Below are 23,869 nucleotides of genomic sequence, written 5' to 3'. Positions count from 1 at the left end.
TCAAGATGACCTTTCATCAGAGCTGAAGGGAAGTGTGGAGGGGACAGCCCTTTCTTTCTTTCTCTCTATGGATGCTGTCTGACATCCTGAAATCTCCAACATTTGTTGTTTTCAGTACAGATTCCAGCATCTGTAGTCATTTGCACTGACCTCAATAAACTCTTTGTTTAAAACATTGTCATCTTTGGAGCTTAAGTGCATAAAAAGAATCATCTTAATTGGTCAGAATGACCTAATGAGATAATAACGTAAATGTGCTGCCAACATTCACTGAGTCATCACAAGAGACAACATGCTATTTGTTTTAAATAGCTATGCTTTGCTGATTCTAAGGACATAAAGAGAAGTGTGCTCTAAGTAATTAAAACTAAAGACTGATTAATAATTCAATTACTCTCCTCCCTGTAGGCTGACACCATGGCCAGTGTGTTAGTTAAAAAGTGGGCCCTAACAATGCAATGTGATGGAAAGGTCACATAGACTTAACATTTACATGAAGTGCACCAACCTGAGAAAAAGCTGAAGAAACATTCAGCACCAATACACCAGCCTATGTCTGCATTTTCAAGTGGTGGTGGTTAATGCCTTTGTGGGAGCTCTTGTCCTACAGTGCTACTATCGCTATCTCTGAACAAGGAGGCTTAAGATTAGTCTTACCTGCTCCAGTGGCGTGCAATAACATCTCTGAAAATATCTTCAATGACTAGTTGTTTTACACAATTGGTAGTAAGTGGTTATGTTCAGCTAAAAGATAATGTGCACATGGCCTAATTAGCAGAGCTTAGGAGATTGTTCTAAGTTCCCAACAGTCAGTAGGTTATTTGAATATGAAGTCAGAAGGTACAATAGTGATTCTCTTAAAACTACCACAAAGCTGCAAACGCCGTTTGTGGGAAATCTTAAACCAAATTAATAAAATATATTGAAGGACCTCTCAAATGAAGAAAGTACCAAGAAGATTTCATTTTTTGTAACTTTAACTTGAATCAGCAAGAATGTAAATTAAATATGATATACATACAACTGATCTTAAACTAAAGAGATACATTTTGCTTTATGTAGTCAACACAGGAATTACATGTCATATAAAACCACAATTAACCACACTTCTCCTCTCACAAGCATGACATCATGGACAATCTCATTGTGTTTACAATAAAATTATTTGGTCGGAAAGTTGCATTCACCAGTAAGTGTATTCCAACTAAACCCCTTCAATACAGTGAGCATCATCATGATACATATCCACTAACCCTCTCTCCTGTGGAAAAAAAGCAAAGAACTATGATGCTGGAATTCTGAAACAAAATAGAAATTGCCGGAGAAACTCAGCAGGTCTGGCAGCATGTGAGGAAAGAAAGCTGTGTTCTCGTTTCAGGTCCAGTGACCCTTCTTCAGAACTGAACACAATTAAACTCAGCAATTTCTGTTTTTGTCTCTCTAATTTGAAAGTTTTTAGTCATGATGCTATAGCTTTTCAAAGTTCCTTTTCAACCAATCAACTACCAGCATCCTGGTCACAATCATTGTTTCTTATACACTCTCTCAGCTCCTTTGTGTCTCTAAACACTTTTTAAGGACTCAGTCTCTTTCAGCACACTTGTCCATTGCTTCCTTGGGAGATTATGTTTCCTTCTTACTGCAAAACACAAGACTGACCTTTCCATAGAGCTTGGCGAAAGCGAGGACTGCGGATGATGGAGATTAGAGTCAAGAGCGTGATGCTGTAAAAGCACAGCAGTTCAGGCAGCATCTGAGGAGCAGGAGAATCGATGTTTCAGGCAAAAGCACTTCACCAGCCCTTCCATAAGAACTTGGTTGGCTTCTCTTCACACAAGATTTGGAGTTCCTCTCTCAGACTCTGCACACTTTCTCAGTGCATCTGGACGCTGAATGGCTTCATCCTTCAGTTCTCCTGTTCAAAGTTGTCTTTTGTGTGAACATATGGTTTGTGTCTTGACTGAATCATTATTGCTTATCATTAAAGAAAATTACAATCAATCCTTTTACAACTGATGCAAATTCTTAAAGGTCCCTTCCGAACATTCTTAAAAAGGATTACGGATTACACAAATATTTTAAAGACATTGTGTATTTTCCTCATGGTACTATTTCCAGATAAAAGGTTTACCACAGGTTTAAAAGTGTTGCATTGACTTTGGGAAACCCCAGTCATGGAAGTTGCAATTCTACAAATTAATACATGTTTCCTGTCTCTCTTTCAGATTATCAACTTCCTTCTTCTCTCTTTCTCTCTTTCCCTCTTTCTCCCAATCTCCCTTTCTTCCTCTTCTCTCTCTTTCTCCCTCTATTCCTTGCTTCCTAATCTCTTCCAGAATTCTTTGAACCATTGACATCCCATTTTCCTTCATGCCTCCCAATGGTTGTCTGACCCAATGCAACTGCCTCCACATATCTAGATCTTTCAATTGCAGCAAGACAATGTGCCATAATATTTTCAGTTTCCTTAGATTCCATTTGCTGACATGGAACATAAACATGTATGGCTCTCATCTACCTGACTTGCTCTCTTTGACTCTAGGTTTTAGAACCCAACTTGGAGGAGCCACAGTTTCCTCTTGCTAAGCCCTAGGTCAACCAATTCCTTTACATTTTTCTCTTTCCTATCTAAAAGTCAAGTCCATATTTTGGCTCACAAGCTTGTGTCCTCACTGAACTATCTTGGCTCTGATGTTCTCAAAACCTGAAGCTTAAAATTGTTTCCCTTGTATTAAAAATCCTTCAGTTATCTCTAACACTATAACCTCCCTCAACCCACAAATCCACACTAAACTCTTTTGCTCTTTTAATTCCACTCTCAAATTGTCCCAATATTAGCAGTTGTGCCACACTTTAGAATTTTTCCTAAATCCATCAAGATCTCCATTTTACTCTTTTCCCTTAAGACCATATTAAAATTTCATTACCCACACTTTTGATAACCTTTCCTAACAGCTTGGCACCATTTTAAAAAAAAATGGGTTTTAATTTTGTACATTGGGAATACCAGTCGCTGCATGGCATTAAAATATATCCATGAAAGAACAGTTTTGAATACATTTCTACTTATGTGGTTTCTGCTTTAACACAATTTAGTACCACTTTGAGGAGGCATATAAGAGGCAGAGGTGAGTAATAAAAAGCTGCTGGTCCAAAAGGAAATTAATATTATCCTTTTCCTCTACACCAAGAGTGAATGACTTCCTGATCAGAAGATCTTAAATCCTAACTGCTGTTTATATTGAAATTAGTCCCTGTTGGTTAAAGCATTTCTGGTAAACACTCCAGTAAATGTGTGAGGAGACAATGTTCTATCTCAGTGGGAAGAAAACTGGAGATCAGTCCTGCCTCACAAAAATCCAGGCTAATTCACACACCCTCTCCACTGGAAATGAAGGGCCCTCAGTAAATTTAATCATATTGCAAACCTTTTAGATTCAGCATTAATTTCTCCATAAGTTATTCAGAAGTAATAGTGAAAGTAGACATTTTTTTTATAATAAAGGTGAGCACTTCATAATTCAAAGGGAGTGTGGAAATGTTGCTTATTCTTCATCAATAATACAGTCTGTTGTCTGTGCATTATAGGATATACTTTGTGCATATTAATGACATGTGTATTATAATACAGTAGTTCACACATTTGTGGTGACATTAACACAATTACTATGAACTCTTTTAACACAGTTTCCCTTCACAACCATCTGATGGATATCTAAAGCTATATATAAAGACGCAGTAAAGCTATATATCAACAAACATGATTTTTGAGCATCTTACACAGTGCTCAACTCTTGATCACTGGTATGTTTGAACTCATAGTATTTATATTCTAATTTTAAATTGTTGTGTATGCATTTACTCATGACCTTTCTCACTATTACTACATCATTAAACCATAAATAAAATAAAGACAAACCAGAAGATAATAATCAGAGACTTCTTTCAATGATATTGTTGTATACTGTATAATTGTTGTCCACTTGAAATTGCTAAAGATGGTGCTTTGAAGAGTAAATGGTAAAACATGCTTTTAAATGTATAATGGCATTTTCTAGACGAATCTAACATTTTGACATAGCAGTGGGTACATGAACTTTTTTTAAGTGTCACCACAGTATCTTTGCTCTTTCTCAACTGTTCGAACAACCTTGTGTCTTCTCATTAGCTTCATTCTTATTTCAGTTACCTTGTCATCTTTCACCAAGTCCTGAAGTAGTTGAATATCCACCTGCAAACGAACCTGGGAATACAGATTGTTGCTCTGTCAATTACTTAGAACATAGATCTGGTTTGGACCTTCAGCACAGGAGTTAATCTCCGAAGGGTTTCTCCTGCTTTGCTACTGGATCATTGCAGGTTCGTTCACCTTTATAAATTGCTTTTCAGATGAAATTATGGTGGCAAAGCAGGAGAAACTCGAAGGAAGTTCACCATTTTGCAAATGGTTTGAGAGCACCACATACAGTAAAGAGTACAATGTCAGCATATTGCTAATGCATTGGAGTAGTCAACATGTGGCCCAGTCAGTGAAATAGATATTTTTCAGTACACTTCACTTGGGAAAAGAATTCTTCCTGTACACTGTGGGTAATGGGAACTGACATCAATGTGAGATGTTTAATGATAGATCTGGAATTTGTTGAATTATCAACATTCTTACCAAATGTGTTTGGAGGATTAAAAATTAAAACAAATGAGAGATTACACAGGACTGGAAATTGGAGTGGCAATTTCAAAGTCAAAGTCGATCTTCTCAAGGGTAACTAAGGATGGGCAATAAATGCTGGCTCAGTCAGTGACCCCCATGTCCCACAAGCAAAATAAACAAAACATCATGTACACCCAGAGAAATAAAGGTCAGAATTTTCCAAGCCATCCCGGAGCCTTTGAGGATGGGGACGTGTGATTGGACATGGGGGAATATTTCAGATGCCTGATTCCAGGTTAAGCTGAAAATGTGTTGCTGGTTAAAGCACAGCAGGTTAGGCAGCATCCAAGGAACAGGAAATTCGACGTTTCGGGCCAGAGCCCTTCATCAGGAATGAGGAGAATGTGCCAGGTAGGCTAAGATAAAAGGTAGGGAGGAGGAACTTGGGGGAGGGGCGATGGGGATGTGATAGGTGGAAGGAGGTCAAGGTGAGGGTGATAGGTTGGAGTGGGGTGGGGGCGGAGAGGTCAGGAAGAAGATTGCAGGTTAGGAGGGTGGTGCTGAGTTGAGGGAACAGACTGAGACAAGGTGGGGGGAGGGGAAATGAGGAAACTGGAGAAATCTGAGTTCATTCCTTGTGGTTGGAGGGTTCCCAGGCAGAAGATGAGGCGCTCCTCCTCCAGCCGTCGTGTTGTTATGTTCTGCCGATGGAGGAGTCCAAGGACCTGCATGTCCTCGGTGGAGTGGGAGGGAGAGTTAAAGTGTTGAGCCACGGGGTGGTTGGGTTGGTTGGTCCGGGCGTCCCAGAGGTGTTCTCTGAAGCGTTCCGCAAGTAGGCGGCCCGTCTCCCCAATGTAGAGGAGGCCACATCGGGTGCAGCGGATGCAATAGATGATGTGTGTGGAGGTGCAGGTGAACTTGTGGCGGATATGGAAGGATCCCTTGGGGCCTTGGAGGGAAGTGAGGGAGGAGGTGTGGGCGCAAGTTTTACATTTCCTGTGGTTGCAGGGGAAGGTGCCGGAGTGGAGGTTGGGTTGGTGGGGGGTGTGGACCTGACGAGGGAGTCACGAAGGGAGTGGTCTTTGCGGAACGCTGATAAGGGAGGGGAGGGAAATATATCCCTGATGGTGGGGTCCGTTTGGAGGTGGCGGAAATGACGGCGGATGATACACTGTACGCGGAGGTTGGTGGGGTGGTAGGTGAGAACCAGTGGGGTTCTGTCTTGGTGGCGGTTGGAGGAGCGGGGCTCAAGGGCGGAGGAGCGGGAAGTGGAGGAGATGCGGTGGAGGGCATCGTCGATCACGTCTGGGGGGAATCTGCGGTTCTTGAAGAAGGAGGCCATCTGGGCTGTACGGTATTGGAACTGGTCCTCCTGGGAGCAGATGCGGTGGAGACGAAGGAATTGGGATTATGGGATGGAGTTTTTACAGGGGGCAGGGTGGGAGGAAGTGTAGTCCAGGTAGCTGTGGGAGTCAGTCGGTTTATAGTAGATGTCTGTGTTGAGTCGGTCGCCCGAGATAGAAATGGAAAGGTCTAGGAAGGGGAGGGAGGAGTCTGAGACAGTCCAGGTGAATTTGAGGTTGGGATGGAAGGTGTTGGTAAAGTTGATGAACTGTTCAACCTCCTCATGGGAGCACGAGGCAGCACCGATACAGTCATCGACGTAACGGAGGAAAAGGTGGGGGGTGGTGCCAGTGTAGTTGCGGAAGATGGACTGTTCCACATATCCTACGAAGAGACAGGCATAGCTGGGGCCCATGCGGGTGCCCATGGCAACTCCTTTAGTTTGGAGGAAGTGGGAGGATTGAAAAGAGAAGTTATTCAGGGTGAGGACCAGTTCAGTCAGTCGAAGGAGGGTGTCAGTGGAAGGGTACTGGTTGGTGCGGCGGGAAAGGAAGAAGCGGAGGGCTTTGAGTCCTTTGTGATGGGGGATGGAGGTGTACAGGGACTGGATGTCCATCGTGAAGATAAGGCGTTGGGGACTGGGGAAGCGAAAATCATGGAGGTCCTCTGATTCCAGGTTAAATTTGGTATTCACTTTTCAGAACCTTTCAAATAGGACATCTATCCCAAACCTGATGGTCAGGAACATCTTCTGTTTTATCAGCATTCTGTGAGTGTTCAGTAACACCCAGCCTGTTGGAATTATATTCATGGATGGAGCTTGTTGGGCAAAAATAGGAAGCAACTTTGTTCACAGACTCAACTATTTTATGAGGAATATGCCTGATGGGGTAACTCCTTTCAAGTTCTGGTGAGTGAAAACTTCTTCAGTAACTTTGCTCTTTCATGACCATGCTTTCTCTTTGTATGAATGCTAAAGGAATAATGCCTGACTATGTACACCAGCTCAAGAGAAGTCTCAGTCATATGCAGTCTTCTTTACATTTCTTAAGCACAAGGCCTTTGTGTGGAGCCACAGAAATTGGGGTGATACCTAAATGAATATTTTTTATTAGTACTTACTGTGGAAAAGGATATGGAAGATATAGATTGTAGGGAAATAGATGGTGACATCTTGCAAAATGTCCAGATTACAGAGGAGGAAGTGCTTTAACCTGAAACGGTTAAAGGTGGATAAATCCCTAGGACCTGATCAGGTGTACCCGAGAACTCTGTGGGAAGCTAGAGAAGTGATTGCTGGGCCTCTTGCTGAGATATTTGTGTCATCAATAGTCACAGGTGAGGTGCCGGAAGACTGGAGGTTGGCAAATATGGTGCCACTGTTTAAGAAGGGCGGTGAAGACAAGCCAAGGAACTATAGAGCGGTGAGCCTGACCTCGGTGGTGGGCAAGTTGTTGGAGGGAATCCTGAGGGACAGGATGTATATGTATTTGGAAAGGCAAAGATTGATTCGGGATAGTCAATGTGGCTTTATGTGAGGGAAATCATTACTCACAAACTTGAATGAATTTTTTGAAGAGGTAACAAAGAAGACTAATAAGGGCAGAGCAGTAGATGTGATCTATATGGACTTCAGTAAGGTGTTCGACAATGTTCCCCATGGGAGACTGATTAGCAAGGTTAGATCTCATGGAATGAAGGGAGAATGAGCCATTTGGATACAGAACTGGCTCAAAGGTAGAAGACAGAGGGTGGTGGTAGAGGGTTGTTTTTCAGACTAAAGGCCTGTGACCAATGGAGTGCCACAAGGATCGGTGCTGGGTCCTCTACTTTTTGTAATTTACATAAATGATTTGGATGCAAGCATAAGAGGTCCAGTTAGTAAGTTTGCAGATCACACCAAAATTGGAGGTGTAGTGGACAGCGAAGAGTTACCTCAGATTACAACAGGATCTGGACCAGATGGGCCAATGGGCTGAGAAGTGGCATATGGAGTTTAATTCAGATAAATGCGAGGTGCTGCATTTTGGAAAAGCAAATCTTAGCAGGATTTATACACTTAATGGTAAGGCCCTAGGGAGTGTTGCTGAACAAAGAGACCTAGGAGTGCAGGTTCGTAGCTCCTTGAAATTGGAGTCGCAGGTAGATAAGATAGTGAAGAAGGTGTTTGGTATGCTTTCCTATATTGGTCGGCGTATTGAGTACAGGAGTAAGGAGGTCATGTTGTGGCTGTACAGGACATTGGTTAGGCCACTGTTGGAATATTGCGTGCAATTCTGGTCTCCTTCCTATCGGAAAGATGTTGTGAAACTTGAAAGGGTTCAGAAAAGATTTACAAGGATGTTGCCAGGGTTGTAGGATTTGAGCTATAGGTTGAGGCTATACAGGCTGGGGCTGTTTTCCCTGGAGTTTCGGAGGCTGAGGGCTGACCTTAAGAGGTTTACAAAATTATGAGGGGCATGGATAGGATAAATAAACAAAGTCTTTTCCTTGGGGTCAGGAGTTCAGAACTAGAGGGCATAGGTTTCGGGTGAGAGGGGAAAGATATAAAAGAGACCTAAGGGGCAACCTTTTCACGCAGAGGGTGGTACGTGTATGAAATGAGCTACCAGAGCAAGTGTTGGAGGCTGGTACAATTGCAACATTTAAGAGGCATTTGACTGGGTATATGAATAGGAAGGGTTTTGAGAGGTATGGGCCTGGTGCTGGCAAGTGGGACTAGATTGGGTTGGGATATCTGGTCGGCGTGGACAGGTTGGACCGAAGGGTCTGTTTCCATGCTGTACATCTCTATGACTCTATGACTATAATGCAAGAAATGAAATCTGAATAGTCAAAAGGTCTGCCCTAACTGATGCCAGCAAAACAGACTGACTGAGGCAAATGGGGCTTTACTCTAAAAGGGGCTCACCTCAGAAGAAGGTGGTTAGGTAGGAAACAAAGGTAAAGAATGGAACTTAAATGGTATTTGTTGTTATGGCGCTTGTAGGACCCTGACCTTTAGTGAGAGGAAACTGATGCTGACAGAGAGACACAGTGATAGGGGAACAGTGAACAGGAAAGCTATTAGCTCCGTATTTAGAAGGAAAAGCCAATGGAATAATTGGATATGCTCTATATGGAGTAAAAAATATGGCGTAAAACAGAGCTGGTGAATTGAACACACACTTGTAAAAGGCTAAGACTGGGCATGTGAATCTATGTGGAAGTGGGATTGAGCAATATTAAGAATATCAAGCGACATAGTGAAAGGGCCAATTATCAAAGGGAGGTTGAAGATTAGGACAGAGGGGATGTCAAAGGAGAGAAGAAGGCCATGTACAATGATGAGGAGAATTTCCATCTATGAGAGGATTGTGCACCTTTGGAACTCTCTGCCTCAGAAGGCAGTGAAAGTTTTACATCAGGGTAACTGGCAATGTAGAATTTGGAACATAAGAACTAGCAACAGGAATAGCCAATTCAGCCCCTCGAGTCTGCTCCATCATTTCACATGATCATGACTGATCTCATCTCACCCTCAACCCCATTTTCCTGCCTGCCGTCCATAACCCTTTGACCCATTACTGATTAAAAATGTGTCTATCTTCTCCTTAAATTTACTCAAGGTCTTGGTATTCACCACACTCTGGAATAGTGAATTAAACTCATGACTTTTTGAGAGAAGTAATTTCTCCTCATCTCTGTTTTGAATCTGCTGACCCATTGTCCTAAAACTATGATCTCTTTTTCTAGATCTCCCCAAAGCAGGGAATGTCCCCTCTACATTTACTTTGTCAATCCCTTTTAACACGTACATAAGTACCTCAAATAGATTTACTCTCATTCTCCTAAACTCTAGAGAGTACAGGCCTAAACTACTTAAGCTTTCTTCCTGAGACAAATCCCTCATCTCTGGAGTCAATCCAATGAACCTCCTCTGAACTGACTCCAATACAATTGTATCCCTCCTCAATACAGGACCTAGGTGTACACAATTCACCAGGCACTGTTTTAGTAATGCCTTGTACAGTTACAGAACATACTTCCTCACTTTTATAGCCTATTCCTTTAGCAATAAACATCAAAATTCCATTTATCCTCCTTAGTACCTGCTGTACCTGCAAACTAGCTTTCTGTGATTCATGTATAAGGACTCCAAGATCCCACACTGAAGTTTCTCACCTGTTAGATAATAAGTTGTCTTTCAATTCCTCTGACCAAAATAGCTAATCTCACATTTATCCAGATCATGAGTTCCCTGTGTGATGTTTGCCAACTTATCCCAGCAGCTATACCAGCACTGCTGAGGTTAAGGGAAAGGAAGAGGCAAAGAAGGGGGAATGCATGTTGCTAGCAAGATCAGATACATATGGTTTAGAGTACAGGAGTGCAGATGATCAAAAAGTTCCCAAAGAGGTGAACCAGAGTCTTCGAGCACTGTCGAGTAGTGTACCAAAAGAAAGTCTATCAAAAGATAGGTGAAAGGCAGTGCTGGCGATATCTTCACATGCCTAGGGAGACCATCACCTGCGTTTGCCACTTATTGCAGGCAACTGTAAAACAAGGTGGATTAGGAGACAGTGTTATGCCTCTGGCACTGAAGATCACAGTGACATTGAACTTTCTAGAGACTGGCTCCTTACAAACCTCAACTGGGACATGTGTGGCATCCTCCACCTGTCAGCCCATAACTGGGTTTAGTTCTCTGATATCCTTTTCAGTACCTCAGAATTGTTAAGCTGCAGAAAGAGGCCCTTTGGGCATCAGCTAGTTGATCATGTTGGCTTTGTGCCAATCCTGTGTTTTTCTTTTGTCTGTAACCCTGCCCATTGTTCCTATTTAATAATCACCTTAAGTCCTCATGAATGCCTCAATTGATGTTACTTCCCCAACATTTCCAGTCAGTGTGTTCAGGACCTTAACGTCTCGCTGTGGGAAAAAAAATTGTTTTTTCCAACCTTGTGTTTACTTCTTTCCTTTAAATCTTTAACACTTTAAATATATGTCCTCTGGTTCACAATCCTTTTTTAAGGATTGGAACAATGTCTCCTTATTTACTGTATCCAACCCCCTCCAAGTTTTGAAAATTTCTATGAGATCTGCTCCTAACCTTATCCTTACCAAGGGAAACAATTCTGCATTCTCGAATCTATCTTGAATTGAATTTTTTCATCTTTGGGACTGTTCTTGTAAACCACTTCCACATTCTCTCTAATGTGATCACATCTTGCAAAAATGTGGGTCCCAAAACTGTACATAATAGATTAGATTACTTCCAGTGTGGAAACAGGCCCTTTGGCCCAACAAGTCCACACCGACCCACCGAAGCGCAACCCACCCATACCCCTACATTTACCTCTTACCTAACACTACGGGCAGTTTAGCCAATTCACCTGACGCACACATCTTTGGACTGAGGGAGGAAACCAGAGCACCCGGAGGAAACCCACGCAGACACGGGGAGAACGTGCAAAACTCCACACAGTCAGTCGCCTGAGGTGGGAATTGAACCCAGGTCTCTGGCGCTGTGAGGCAGCAGTGCTAACCACTGTGCCACCGTGCTGCCCAATAATCCAGCCATGATCCAATTCATGTTCTATATAACTTCAGCAGATCCTCACTCTTCTTCTTGTATTTTATGCTGATATCGATGAATTCCAGGAAACATTTCCTTTGGCCGAGTGGCTATTTTGGATCCTTCTAAGATATATTGGATGAACACATGACTGAAGATATATTGCACAGGCAGGGATTTCTGATTCTGGGTCATTGGGACCAGTACAAAGAGATGACAGACTGATTAAGTACTTTAGTTCGATTTTCACAAATACAAAATAACATTCCAAAAGTATGAGGGGCAGAGCCTAACAGAAAGAATTGAAAGAAATTAATATTAATAGGGAAGTACTGTTGGGGAAACTAATTGGATTGAAGGCAGATAAATCCCAGGGGCCTGATAACCCCCCCCCCCCACCCCCCACTCCCTCCCCAGGGTACTTAAGGAAAAAGTAAATTCTCTAGTGGTCAAACTTCCAAAATTCTGTGCTTTTGGAACAGTTCCTATGGATTGGAAGGCAGCAAATGTAGCTCCACTATTTAAGAAGGGATGCATAGAGAAAACAGAATTACAGACCAGTTAGCTTGAAATAACCAGTGGGAAAAATGCTGAAGTCCATTATAAAAGGTGTAACAACCGAGCACTTGGAAGATAGTGACAAGACAGAATCAGCATGAATTTATGAAGGGGAGGTCATGCTTGACACATCTGCTGGAGATTTTTTTGAGCATGTAACCAGCAGAGTGGGTATGGGGGAGGCACTGTTGTTGTTACATGGATTTTCAGAAGATTTTTGACTAGGTCCCACATAAAAGATTAGCATGCAAAGCTCAAGTGCTTGGGATTGGAGATGGCGCACTGAAATGGATTAAGAACTAGTTGGCAGGCAGGAAACAAAGAGTGGGAATAAACAGGTCTTTTTCTGAGTGGCAGGCAGTAACTGGTAGGAATCGGTGCTTGAACTTCAGGTATTCTTAATATATGTTATTGAATTAGATATAGTAATTATGCACCACACCTCCAGATGTGCAGACAACACAAAGCTGGGTGGGAGGGTATGCTGTGAGGAGGATGAAAAGAATCTTTAGTGATTTGAACAAGTTGAGTGAGTGGGCAAACACAAGGCAGATGCAGTATAATGGAGATAAATGTGAGGTTATCCACTTACAAAAACAGACAGTCATTATTTGAATGGAGGTAGATTGGGAAATGGGAAGATGCAATGAGGCATGGGTGCCTTTGTACACTAGTCACTGAAAGTAAGCACACAGGTGCAGCAGGCAGTAAAGAAAACATAAGATAAGTACATAACATTCTCTTCATTGCAAGAGGATTTGAGCACAAGAGAAGGGATGTCTCGCTGCAATTGTATAGGACATTGGTCACACCTAGAATGATATGTGCAGTTTTAGTTTTCTCATGTGATGAAGAATGTTCTGGCTTGAAGGGGAGTGCAAGGAAGGTTCACCTGATTTTTGGAATGTCAGGTTCAAATATGTGGAGAGACTAGATTGGTTAGGAGTTTAGAAAATGAGGGGGGATCTTATAGAATCCTATAAAATTTTAACAGGATTAAACACAATAGATGCAAGAAGGATGTTCTCAATGACTGGTTAGCCCAGAACCAGGGGTCACAGTCTAAGGATAAGGGGTAATTCTTTTAGAGCTGAAATGAGAAGAAATGTTTTCACCCAGAGAGGGGGAGCCTGCGGAATGTCTTCCCCCAGAGAGGGGGAGCCTGTGGAATGTCTTCACCCAGAGAAAGGGGGAGCCTGTGGAATTCCTTCACCAAAAGAAGGTGAGCCTGTGGAATTCCTTCACCCAGAGAGGGTGAGTCTGTGGAATGTCTTCACCCAGAGGGAGGGGGAGCCTGTGGAATGTTTTCCCCAGAGAGAGAGGGAGCCTATGTAATTTCTTCACCAAGAGAGGGGGAGCCTGTGAAATTCCTTCACCCGGGGCGGGGGAAGAGCCTATGGAATGTCTTCACCCAGAGAGAGGGGGAGCCTGTGGAATGTCCTCACCCAGAGAGGGGGAGCCTGTGGAATTTTCTCCCATGAACACAGGTGAGATAAAAAAAATTGAATGTTTTCAAGAAAAAGTTAGGTATGGTTCTTAGGGCTAAAGAGATCGAAAACGATGAGAAGAAAGTAATAACAGTTGGATAATCAGCCATGATCAGCTTGAATAGTGGAACAGGCTTGAAGGTTTGATTGGCTGGCTCTATCCATAATTTCTGTATGCAACAGGACTGATATTTTATTCCTGCATGCTGCCCTGCCAAACCTTGAAATTTACTAGTAATTTAGTTTAACTTTATTTGCCTTAATTGTCTTTAGCTTTCCTTTTACACTATTTACTATATACAGGTAAGAGAGATGAGTAGAAAATGTAATTCATGACCCTTACCACAAATCAGCTCCCTCTCCTGTGCATATACATTCGTACGTTTCCTGTTGTGGTTTGGAAATTTTTAGCTGTTCAAAATTTAATCGAGTTGAAGCACTATCTCTAATTGCAGCTGCACTTGCTCTTCCCTACCTTTTTAAAGAATTTGGGCCCCACCATTTGTTTCTTTCATTTTTATATTGTTTGGTTTTGGTTGCACAGCAGGGTAGGCAGTCAGCTCTCTGTTAATGTTGCTCCACTTCAGGCTTCTCCAGTTGTGGAAAAAAAAATCTCACTTAAGCCATTAATTACAAGAACTCTTGTACTTATTAAGCACTTTCACATTAAGAGTCATTTTTGTAGCTTCTCCATTTACATTTTCTCCCCTAAAAAACCATAGATGGGAAATTCCTGGGTCTGCACTCAGTAGCTTTGATCAACTGGGCACAATGAATATTGAAGTGTTGCTTGAGTCAGTGAATATTTGCAGGCAACTTGATCATAGGGTGTTTTATAGCTGTGCCTGATCACCTCTCACTCCATATTCATACACATGGATTTTCCAGCAGATGTTACTCACTAACACAAAGCATTAATGGGAATTTTTGTTGGTTTTCCCCTCTCTAATCCAGTGACAATAATGTTATCTGACTCAGCACAGAAGTATTCAAGCTTAAAATCTTACATCGAACAATTCACTAATAGAACTTTACTATCGAAAAAACTATTTAATCTACTGCATCTGAGTTGATTTTTGTAAAAGCAGTTTTGAATAACCACTTCTACTCTTAATCTCTTCTACACTTTTTCTCCTTCACATATTGATCCAATTTTCCCTTTGAGTGCCTCAAACACATTCTACGTAAAAGTACACATGCTGTAACAACATCTATTTTCGTGACTGGCTTGGTGTTTTTACCATTTTTAGTGCTCCTTTCAAGATGCCACAGATCATGTTGGAGTACAGTAAACAGGAATGCTTCTCAGGTATTTCCACATAGCCAGAGAGTGGATTCTTCTCTAGAAACAGCGAACAATCATCTCCAGCTTGGCTCCAGAAGGTCACCCGAGGGGTCACTCCAAGGTACATCTTGAAAGCAACCTGAGAACCATAAAACATAGTAACTGTTATATTGCCTTGTACCACATTGACCTGGCATGATCATAAATGTCGTTATAGTAAACATTCCACAATGGCACATTTGGTTACAAGCTTGGTCTTCTCTTTTGCCTGTTTTTCTAAACCTTTCACCTTCCTCTTCTGTATAATGGTTCCACTAATCCAAAAGAACTATAGTCCCTTTAAGGTGCATACATGTTCTACTATTAGACAATCTTAAAGGGACCACACATTGCAAAGAGAAATGAGGTGGACAAAGACCCTGTTATAACAAAAATTTTACAACATAAGTGGATAGTAAATCTCATCAACTTAAATACATTTTTTAACAGAAAGTGTTAGTGGCGAAAAATAAAAACAACCTCCTTATCATGTGTAAATTCTGACATGTGGGGATGAAATGTCTCTGACGTGCAGCCCCAGCAGAAACATGGTGATGGTGTCTGCTCATAATTATTGACACCAACCCATTTGCGGTATGTTATCCTGGACATGGACTCAATGGACCTTGTAGTCTATGTGACAACACTCTGGATGTGCCTAATGATGCCTTGAAAGCCCTGATTTATGGAATTCTTGAGGGAATTCATGGAAATAGTCATGTCTGCAGGTTTAGAAGAAATATCACCTTTAGAACCATTTTTGATGTCTCATTGCTACAAAAGTCAACACACAAAGACCTTGGAGCATAATACCTTTATGAAATAAGGTTCAATGTCAGACTGGACAATGTGAAAAAATAACACAACACCGGGTTATCATCCAACAGGTTTATTTGAAAGTACAAGTTTTCAGAGTGCAGTACCTTCGCCAGGTAGCTAATGGAGACCTGCTGTTGTGTGATTTTTAACTTTGTCCATCTCAGTCCAACACTGGCACATCCACACCAGGGACACTGGAAAAAGACACTGAAGAATGAAGTACAATAGAGCTAGACTCAAAAGAAAGGCTAAATACAATTTTTTAAAATGATTTTGTCCAAATTAACAGGGCAGACACGGTTACTGGATATTGATGAAGGTAAGACATCTTCAAATATAAGTTGCAGTGGCAAATAAAATAAATATTTTCCATGAGGCAAGTAATAGAATGATTCAAGACATGCAATTTCCTTTACAAATTGAAAGATTACAACTAAACTGACATTGAATAGGAATGCAGGATCACAGCTAATGTTAATACTGGATAAGTGAGCTCCCAGACTGAAAGTTGATTTGATTTTTAAACATTTAATATGGTGATCTTTCACAAGCATAAACATACAATGTTACAGATTTGGCTTTAACAATAAAATAGAAGTTTATTGCACATAAGAAATTAAGATAAAAGAGAACAAACCAAGCTATTTATGTATTACACAATTTATCAGACCTTGAAGTATACAGCAGAACAATATCACCAACGATATCAGTTTACTATAATCAAAGCCTCTACAGGGAGCAAATTCCTTTCTCTGTTTCATATATAGAGAGAGTTTGATACCATTTTCTTTCATTACTTACACAACTTTGCTTAATCTTTCTTATCTTTGAGAATTGCTTTATGATTCAGTAAAAACCTTTGGTAAGTCATGTCAATAGTTTTCTGGAAGGTAGAATATCATGCTATATAACTTTCTCAGCATCTCTGCATTCTCCAATCTTATTACTTTTGAATTTTCAATTTCTGATTCATCCTCCAAATATCCTGAAATTTTTATTTCACTCACTATTTAGAACCATAGCATCCCTACAGTTTAAAAAGAGGCCATTCAGCCCATCAAGTCTAAAGTGACCCTCTGAAGAGCATCTCACCCACTCCCAATACTCCCACTGTAACCTTTTATTTTACTCTGGCTAATCCACATTCCTGGACACAGTGGGACAATTTACCTCACCAATCCACCTAACCTGCACACATTTGCTCAGTGGGAGGAAATTGAAACATCCAACATTTTGTGCAAAATCCAAAGAGACAGTCACCCACAGCTGCAATCCAACCTGGGTCCCTGGTGCTGTAAGGCAGCAGTGCTAGCCGCTGTGCCCACTGCTCTGCCCTACTACTTTCACTATCATAAATACACTTTTTTCTGGTCTGTCCTCTCTATTAAAATATTCCCATTAATATGTTAACATGATACGCATGCTGATTATTTCTCCAGTCTGGAGTATATACATGACAATTTTTTGATTTACAACTTACATCACATATGGTAAATTTAAGGTTAACAAGACTGAAGATAACTATCAACATTATATAAAATGTAGTGGGGTGATTAGAATGAAAGTTTTAAAAGGTACATGAAAAGGGTCCAACATAAAAAGAACAGGTGAGTGTTTGACAGAATGATAAACTTGATATAGCACAGATGGCTGCCATTCAACCTATCATGATGTATTGGCTCTCTGAAGGAACAGTTCATACAGTGTCTTTCATCTGCCTTCTCCCATTGCCTTGCACTTTCTTGCATTTCAGATAATAATCCAATTCTCTCCTGAATGGTTCGGCTGAACCTGTCTCCAGCACTCTCTGATCAGAGCTTTCTAGATCTTAATCACTTGCGGTATGTGAAGGTTTCTCCTTAGGTCTCCAATACCCCCTTTGTTAATAAATCTGTACCCTCTTGTTCTGCCGATTTGTCCACTAGCAGGAACAATGTTTTAATTAATATTTAGGAAGTAAGAATTTAAAAAGATGGTGGAATATACTGTGATAAACAAGAGAGCCTAATTGCAGAGGGTGTAGCTATGTAGAGATATTAAATAAATGCTTATTTTTATTGTTTCACTGTCAATGGAATTCATTAAGATGTTCTGAAATATATACACATGTACTGTTGCTCTTAATTTTCTTGCTGGAAAATGTACATTTACAGTAGCAACTGTGGGAAGATTGGATTGGGTTATAATGGCCCTAGCTTGTTGCAAATTAAAAAAAAGTTTTGTGAAATGGTGTTCCAGTATTAATCAGTATCTTCAAAACAGGAAATAAAATGCAACATCGGAAAAGAATCAGAGAAATTATAAAAAAGAATGGGGTCATGGTGCCTCACAGCGCCAGGGATCCCAACTCAATTCCAGCCTCAGGCAACTGTCTGTGTGGAGTTTGCCCATTCTCCCTGTGTCTGCATTGACTTCCTCCAGGTGCTCTGGTTTCCTCCCTCAGTCCAAAGATGTGTAGGTTAAGTGGATAAGCCATGGAAAATGCAGGGTCATAGGGATAGGATAGGATGCTGTTTGGAGGGCCGGTGTGGATCTGATGGGCTGAATGGCCTGCTCCTGCACTGTAGCGATTCTATGATTCTCAAACCAATATAGCGCTGAAAGTCTGGTGAGTCATATTCCCAGGATTATGCCTAGCTATTTCCTTCCAGGAGAGAGTACAAAGGAATTTGTGGAGTTACATTGATAATGATTAGTGGTAGTTGGCTCTTGTGCTATCGTATGTCTATTTTTGACACTTGCCCATCCAATGCGGCTAGTTAACTCTGGTCCTAATCCACCATACTTGGAAAAAGAGGTTCCCAGGCTGCTCTAACTCCACTGGTTATATTTATTAGGAGCCACATTTTATCTCATTCAGCATGGAACTCTTCGATTCTGTTCGATATCCCGACTAAGCCAAGTTAGTAGGAACTCCCCAACCTAGTAAGTCTTTCCCTGAAATCACCGGGCACTGGTTCCACCTTTGCAATGGTCATATGGAAAATCTTGAGAGTGACAGAGTTCTGGCAAAAACTTCCGAAGGAAATTAGGAGCCAAAAGGTTCAAGACCCTAACTCCATCAATAAGATCTTAAGTTAGCATTTGTTATGGACAAGACCAAATCCCCCCAAAATATAATAAGAAGATAGCCTACACCATAACTTTTTCTTATTTTAAATTTAAGTGTAAGGCATTGTGTTCTACATACAATTCAATTGGTCAAACTATGAGGCTTGAAACAAAATATACTTTATTCATACACTATAATTAAAATACAGTCAAAATGAAAATAAAACAAAAGAATTAGCTTAACTGCAACTCTATTGACATGCTTGACACAATATTATATATTAACTACTACTAACTAACTGTTCCAATATAGTAACATCGCATAAACACACCCTTGGCAAAGGCAAATTCAGAAAAATAGATTGTCTCGCATTCAATTCCAGCAGCAGGAAGAGAACCCCAGCTTTTAGCCATAACAGAGAGAGGAATAAGAGCTTCCACATCCAGCTCCAAGACCTCAGCAATTGCTACTGAAGGCTAAAACTAAAATCTAGATCTAGACCCCACCCATTCAGGGTGCTTCTGTTGTTCCAACTTTAAATAAAAATCCAAGAACTTTAATGGCTGTGGAGCAGACTACTTGTCACCTCATCTTAGCCTTTTTTTCATTAAAAAACCATGACAAGCTACACTTCTTAAAGCCATAGTATCATCACACATTATTTATTTAACTTATCAGCAAACAGTGGGATCAGTGATTTCTGCAGTTGTAATTTTTCACTTCGCATATTATGTAATAGTCAAAGTACAGGAACTGCATGTTGAAAATGAATGCAAATGTACTTTATTGACAAAATTAATTCTTGACTGATTGCACAATTAAATTGAATGCTTTCAACCTCCATTAATATTTGAACTGATCGATGCTCACTTCATTGGAATCATAACATCTGCAATGTTTACGTAAATCAATGAAAGCTCAGTCTCTTTTTCTTTCAAAATAACTGTTTCAATATTAATAAAGAGGTGGGAAGGCAATGGTCAGGCTATTTTGTGTATAGAAAATCCAGGAGAATGAGTTTCTCTCAGGTTCTGCTGAATATAGCAATTAGATCTGATTATCCTTTCTTGCCTTTATTTCCCTGTTGATGCCAGCTAGCATGACAGTCTGTCCCACTGTTACGCAAGTAGGCAGTAGGGCACGAGGAGGCAAGGGAGAGGCAGGTTGAAAAAAGCCGGAGAGATGAGGAAGGGTGAGGAGAGGTTGGATACTGAGGGGAGGAGATTGGAATATTGGTAGGCCAGCAAGGAGGTGAAATGTTCATTGGGGTGTGAGATCAGATGGAAGTCAGGATAGAAGTGAGGCAGAAGCATTAGTCAGAGTGGGGCATTTAGAAATTGGCTGCTAATTATCCAAGAGGGGAGGTTGGAGGTGGTATGGAGAGATTGATTAGATTAGATTAGACTTACAGTGTGGAAACAGGCCCTTCGGCCCAACAAGTCCACACCGACCCGCCGAAGCGCAACCCACCCATACCCCTACATTTACCCCTTACCTAACACTACGGGCAATTTAGCACGGCCAATTCACCTGACCTGCACATCTTTGGACTGTGGGAGGAAACCGGAGCACCCAGAGGAAACCCACACAGACACGGGGAGAACGTGCAAACTCCACAAAGTCAGTCGCCTGAGTAGGGAATTGAACCCGGGTCTCAGGCACTGTGAGGCAGCAGTGCTAACCACTGTGCCACCGTGCCGCCCACATTGGATGTGATGACAAACAGTTTGAGCAAAATTATTTGAGATGGGTCAAGGCACAAAGGAAGGAATGGGAGATGATCAGAAGGATAAGGGGAATATCGGAGGCTGTAATTAAAGAATGCAGAGGAGGAAGGAATTGGAAAGATTGGGTGCGTGGCGTCAGGATGGAAAGTGATTGGAAAAGAACAGGAGGAGGACTTCCTTTGGCTGGATTAGAGATTTATTGAGAAGGAATAGAGGAATAGTGTAGGGGGAGGGTGGAAATACAACCATTGGGATAAATGTTGATTAACTTGGTGGACCAGGAGCACTTATTCCTGCTCTTCCAACTCCACAATATTGATGGTACACCACTTACCACTTCCACGTAGCAGTCTTTACCTCCCCTTAGCTGCTGGGTTTCCCAAAGCTCAGGAAACTCGGTTGACGGTTATTAAATTACAATGGAGATACAACTCTAAATGGTGTACCCTCAAGCTGGGATGTGTTATTAGCATTCCTGACATCCTATGATGATAATCCTTTGATTACCTCCAATGTGAGCCTATTTAAAGCTGCTTGGGTTTGAGATTTTTAAAGCTTTAACATAGATTGATCCATTTTTGAGGGTTAAAGCTTACCTTCAATATGCTCAATATGTCTTACCTTCGCAATTACATCGGCTGTTTCATAAAAATTACGACATTGTGCAATATTTGATCGAGCCAGAAAATCTTCTACCAGCTTCATGCCAATGTTACGCCCCCTTTACAGAAAGCAAACAAAGTTAAAATAAGTTTACTCCTAAATTCAAAAGGCAAGAAGAGATATTGCTTTATTAACAGTTAGCAGGAGGAACTCATTATCAGTTGAACCATATAGCTTAAACAATCTCTGAGGGAAATTAGATAAGTAGTTGAGAAAACAAGAAATAGAAATATATGCTTAAAGTTCAAGATGGGAAAGATATAATGGGAGGAGACCAGTGTGAGATATGCACATCTGTTTGGACAAGCTAAGATAATAGCCTTTTTCATTGCAATACATTTCATATTATCGTAAATAAATCAATAAAATTACAATAAATATTAAGAAGCTACAATTTGTCATGGTTTTATTAACAATTAATTAATTTGTGATGACCTCCCTGATGATTTGACATCCCAAATTCCCTTCTAACAATACTTTCTACTGCATTTACTTCAGGTAAAGGAATTTTCTTGGATGAATTGATGATTAGTTGCCATAACCTTAGCAAAAGTATTTTTCTTAATTTGTTTATGAGGTGTGGGTATCACTGGATAGGCTAATTTTTGTTGTTTGTCCTTAGTTGCCCTGGAGATGGTGAACTATCGTCCTGGACTTCTGCAATCCATGTGTATAGGTACACTCCAAGAGTATGTGTGTTTCCAGGATTTTTACCCAGCGACACTGAAGAATGGCAATATATCTCCAAGCCATGATGATGCACGGCTTAGAGGAGAGCTCATATATAGTGGTGTCCCCATGTATCTGCTGCCCTTATCCTTCTGGTTGTATTTAAATATTGGAGGATTCAGGTGATGCTCAGCAAAGATCATGGACCAAACAACCCAACTAGAAGATTTTTGGAAGAAATTCTGGATGGATTCTCTTTCAACTGTCTCTGCTGCTTCAACCCTTCCCTCTTACCCATCAAACCAATTCTGTTCTTTTTACCACCAGAGGTTTTAAGCTCAAAGCCAAAAGTTTCAATCTCTCCATCAGAACTGAGAAAAAAGGTCTAGTCAAGGTCATAAATGTCATTCTCTATAACTGTGGCCTGTTATCAATTGTCTTCCTCACAACTTCCTTTTGACTTTTGATATGGTCAGTTTGCCTCTTCTCCTCTGTATAGTTCTGGAAGAACACTCCACTCTTACCTTTGCATTCATATTCAGCGTGAGTCCAACAATGGCTTCAGAGCCCACTGTTATTCATCTGCAGTACTCTATGACAGCAACATCCACATGCATCAATACCAACCTCCCTCACTTATCCCAACTTTGCCAATAATACCTATAGTTAAAGATTACTTCTCCTATGTACAGCCTTCAATGAAACACACTTCTCTTCATTGGGAAGACCATTTATTGCTCATCCATCACCAGTGAATTTGATGGCTAAATTGACTCTTGGTTCTCCAGTACCTCTATAAAATTCTTATTTATGTATTTAAATCAATCATATTTGGATTGTTTCGTACTTGTAAATGCTCTTGTCCTACAACAGCACTCCCAATATAGTGACCATGCCTTAGGCTCTGGTTTTTGTTCTACCCTCCCTCTGTTGGTGACCATGCCTTCAACCACCAAAGTTTCATTCTCGGAATGTCTTTCCCTAAATAGGTTTGGTAGCTCAGTGGTTAGCACTGCTACCTCACAGCACCAGGATCCCAGGTTTGATTCCAGCCTCTGGCGACTGTCTGTGTGGAGTTTGCACATTCTCCCTGTGTCTGTATGGGTTTCCTTTGGGTGCTCCGGTTTCCTCCCACAGTCCAACAATGTGCGGGTCCCGTGAATTAACCATGTTAAATTGCCTATAGTGTTAGGTGCATTAGTCAGAGGTAAATGGGTTTGAGTGGGTTATTCTTCAGAGGGTCAGTGTGGACTTGTTGAACCAAAGCGTCTGTTTCCACGCTGTAGGGAATCTAATAAAATTCTCTCCCTTTAAAATAATATCTAGATCATTTCTAATTAACCTGTTCAGAGATGTTCTGGCACACCTCTGTAGAAGGTAGGACTTGAACCCAGGCTTTCTAACTCAGAGATGAAATGAAATTTATGCTGATACTCCTCTGTCTGTTATTGTTTTGAAGATAGAAACTATTGCAGGTATTGCATTAATGCTGCTATTACAACAGGGATATAAAAACACTATGTTGGTACCAAAAACAATTTTTAACCTTACAATTACAATTGTAGGTCAGGGAGTTGCCAACAAATTTATAGCCTAATTTTTCAAATGTTAATGTCTAATTAAGGGCCTGAGCTATGCATCCACATCACTATCTTTTTCATAGAATTCCTACAGTGCGGATACAGGCCATTCAGTCCAAAATGTTCACACCAACTGTCCAAAGAGCATCCTTCCAGACCCATTCCCCCAATATTTCCCATGGCTAATCCACTTAACTTCCATATCCCTAAATACTGGGGGGCAATTTACCATGGCCAATCCACATCACTGGACTGTGGGAGGAAACCAACATAGACACAGGGAGAGCACAGAAATCCCACACAGTCACCCATGGTTGGAATTGAGCTCAGGTCACCAGTGCTGTGAGGCAGCAGTGATAACCACTGAGCCATCATGCTGTCCATCTTAAATGGCTGTTCTTGGAGAAATCTAAAATCCTGTATTCAGTATACTAGATT

General features: G+C 41.0%; 1 protein-coding gene across 7 annotated transcripts in view; it reads right to left on the bottom strand.

Annotated features, from left to right (window-relative positions):
* Positions 1–23,869, bottom strand: part of LOC132832539 (trafficking protein particle complex subunit 3-like) — a 196,706-nt gene that overhangs the window by 134,368 nt on the left and 38,469 nt on the right. For 4 of the 7 annotated variants that reach the window (XM_060850660.1, XM_060850644.1, XM_060850652.1 and 1 more), the window contains exons 3-5: positions 21,141–21,240; positions 14,839–15,021; positions 4,190–4,243 (exon numbers count right to left, since the gene is read on the bottom strand). In XM_060850660.1, coding sequence (XP_060706643.1) covers positions 4,190–4,243; positions 14,839–15,021; positions 21,141–21,240 — 337 coding nt within the window. Of the gene's footprint in view, positions 1–1,954; positions 1,975–3,972; positions 4,244–14,838; positions 15,022–21,140; positions 21,241–23,869 lie in introns of those variants that run through there. The other 3 variants (XM_060850667.1, XM_060850629.1, XM_060850671.1) reach the window with 3 other exon arrangements.

This window comes from Hemiscyllium ocellatum, chromosome 3 (genome assembly GCF_020745735.1).
Source record: "Hemiscyllium ocellatum isolate sHemOce1 chromosome 3, sHemOce1.pat.X.cur, whole genome shotgun sequence".
NCBI classification, from domain to species: domain Eukaryota; kingdom Metazoa; phylum Chordata; class Chondrichthyes; order Orectolobiformes; family Hemiscylliidae; genus Hemiscyllium; species Hemiscyllium ocellatum.
Note: the sequence above shows the minus strand (reverse complement) of the source record. Positions and strands in the feature narration are given on the sequence as shown.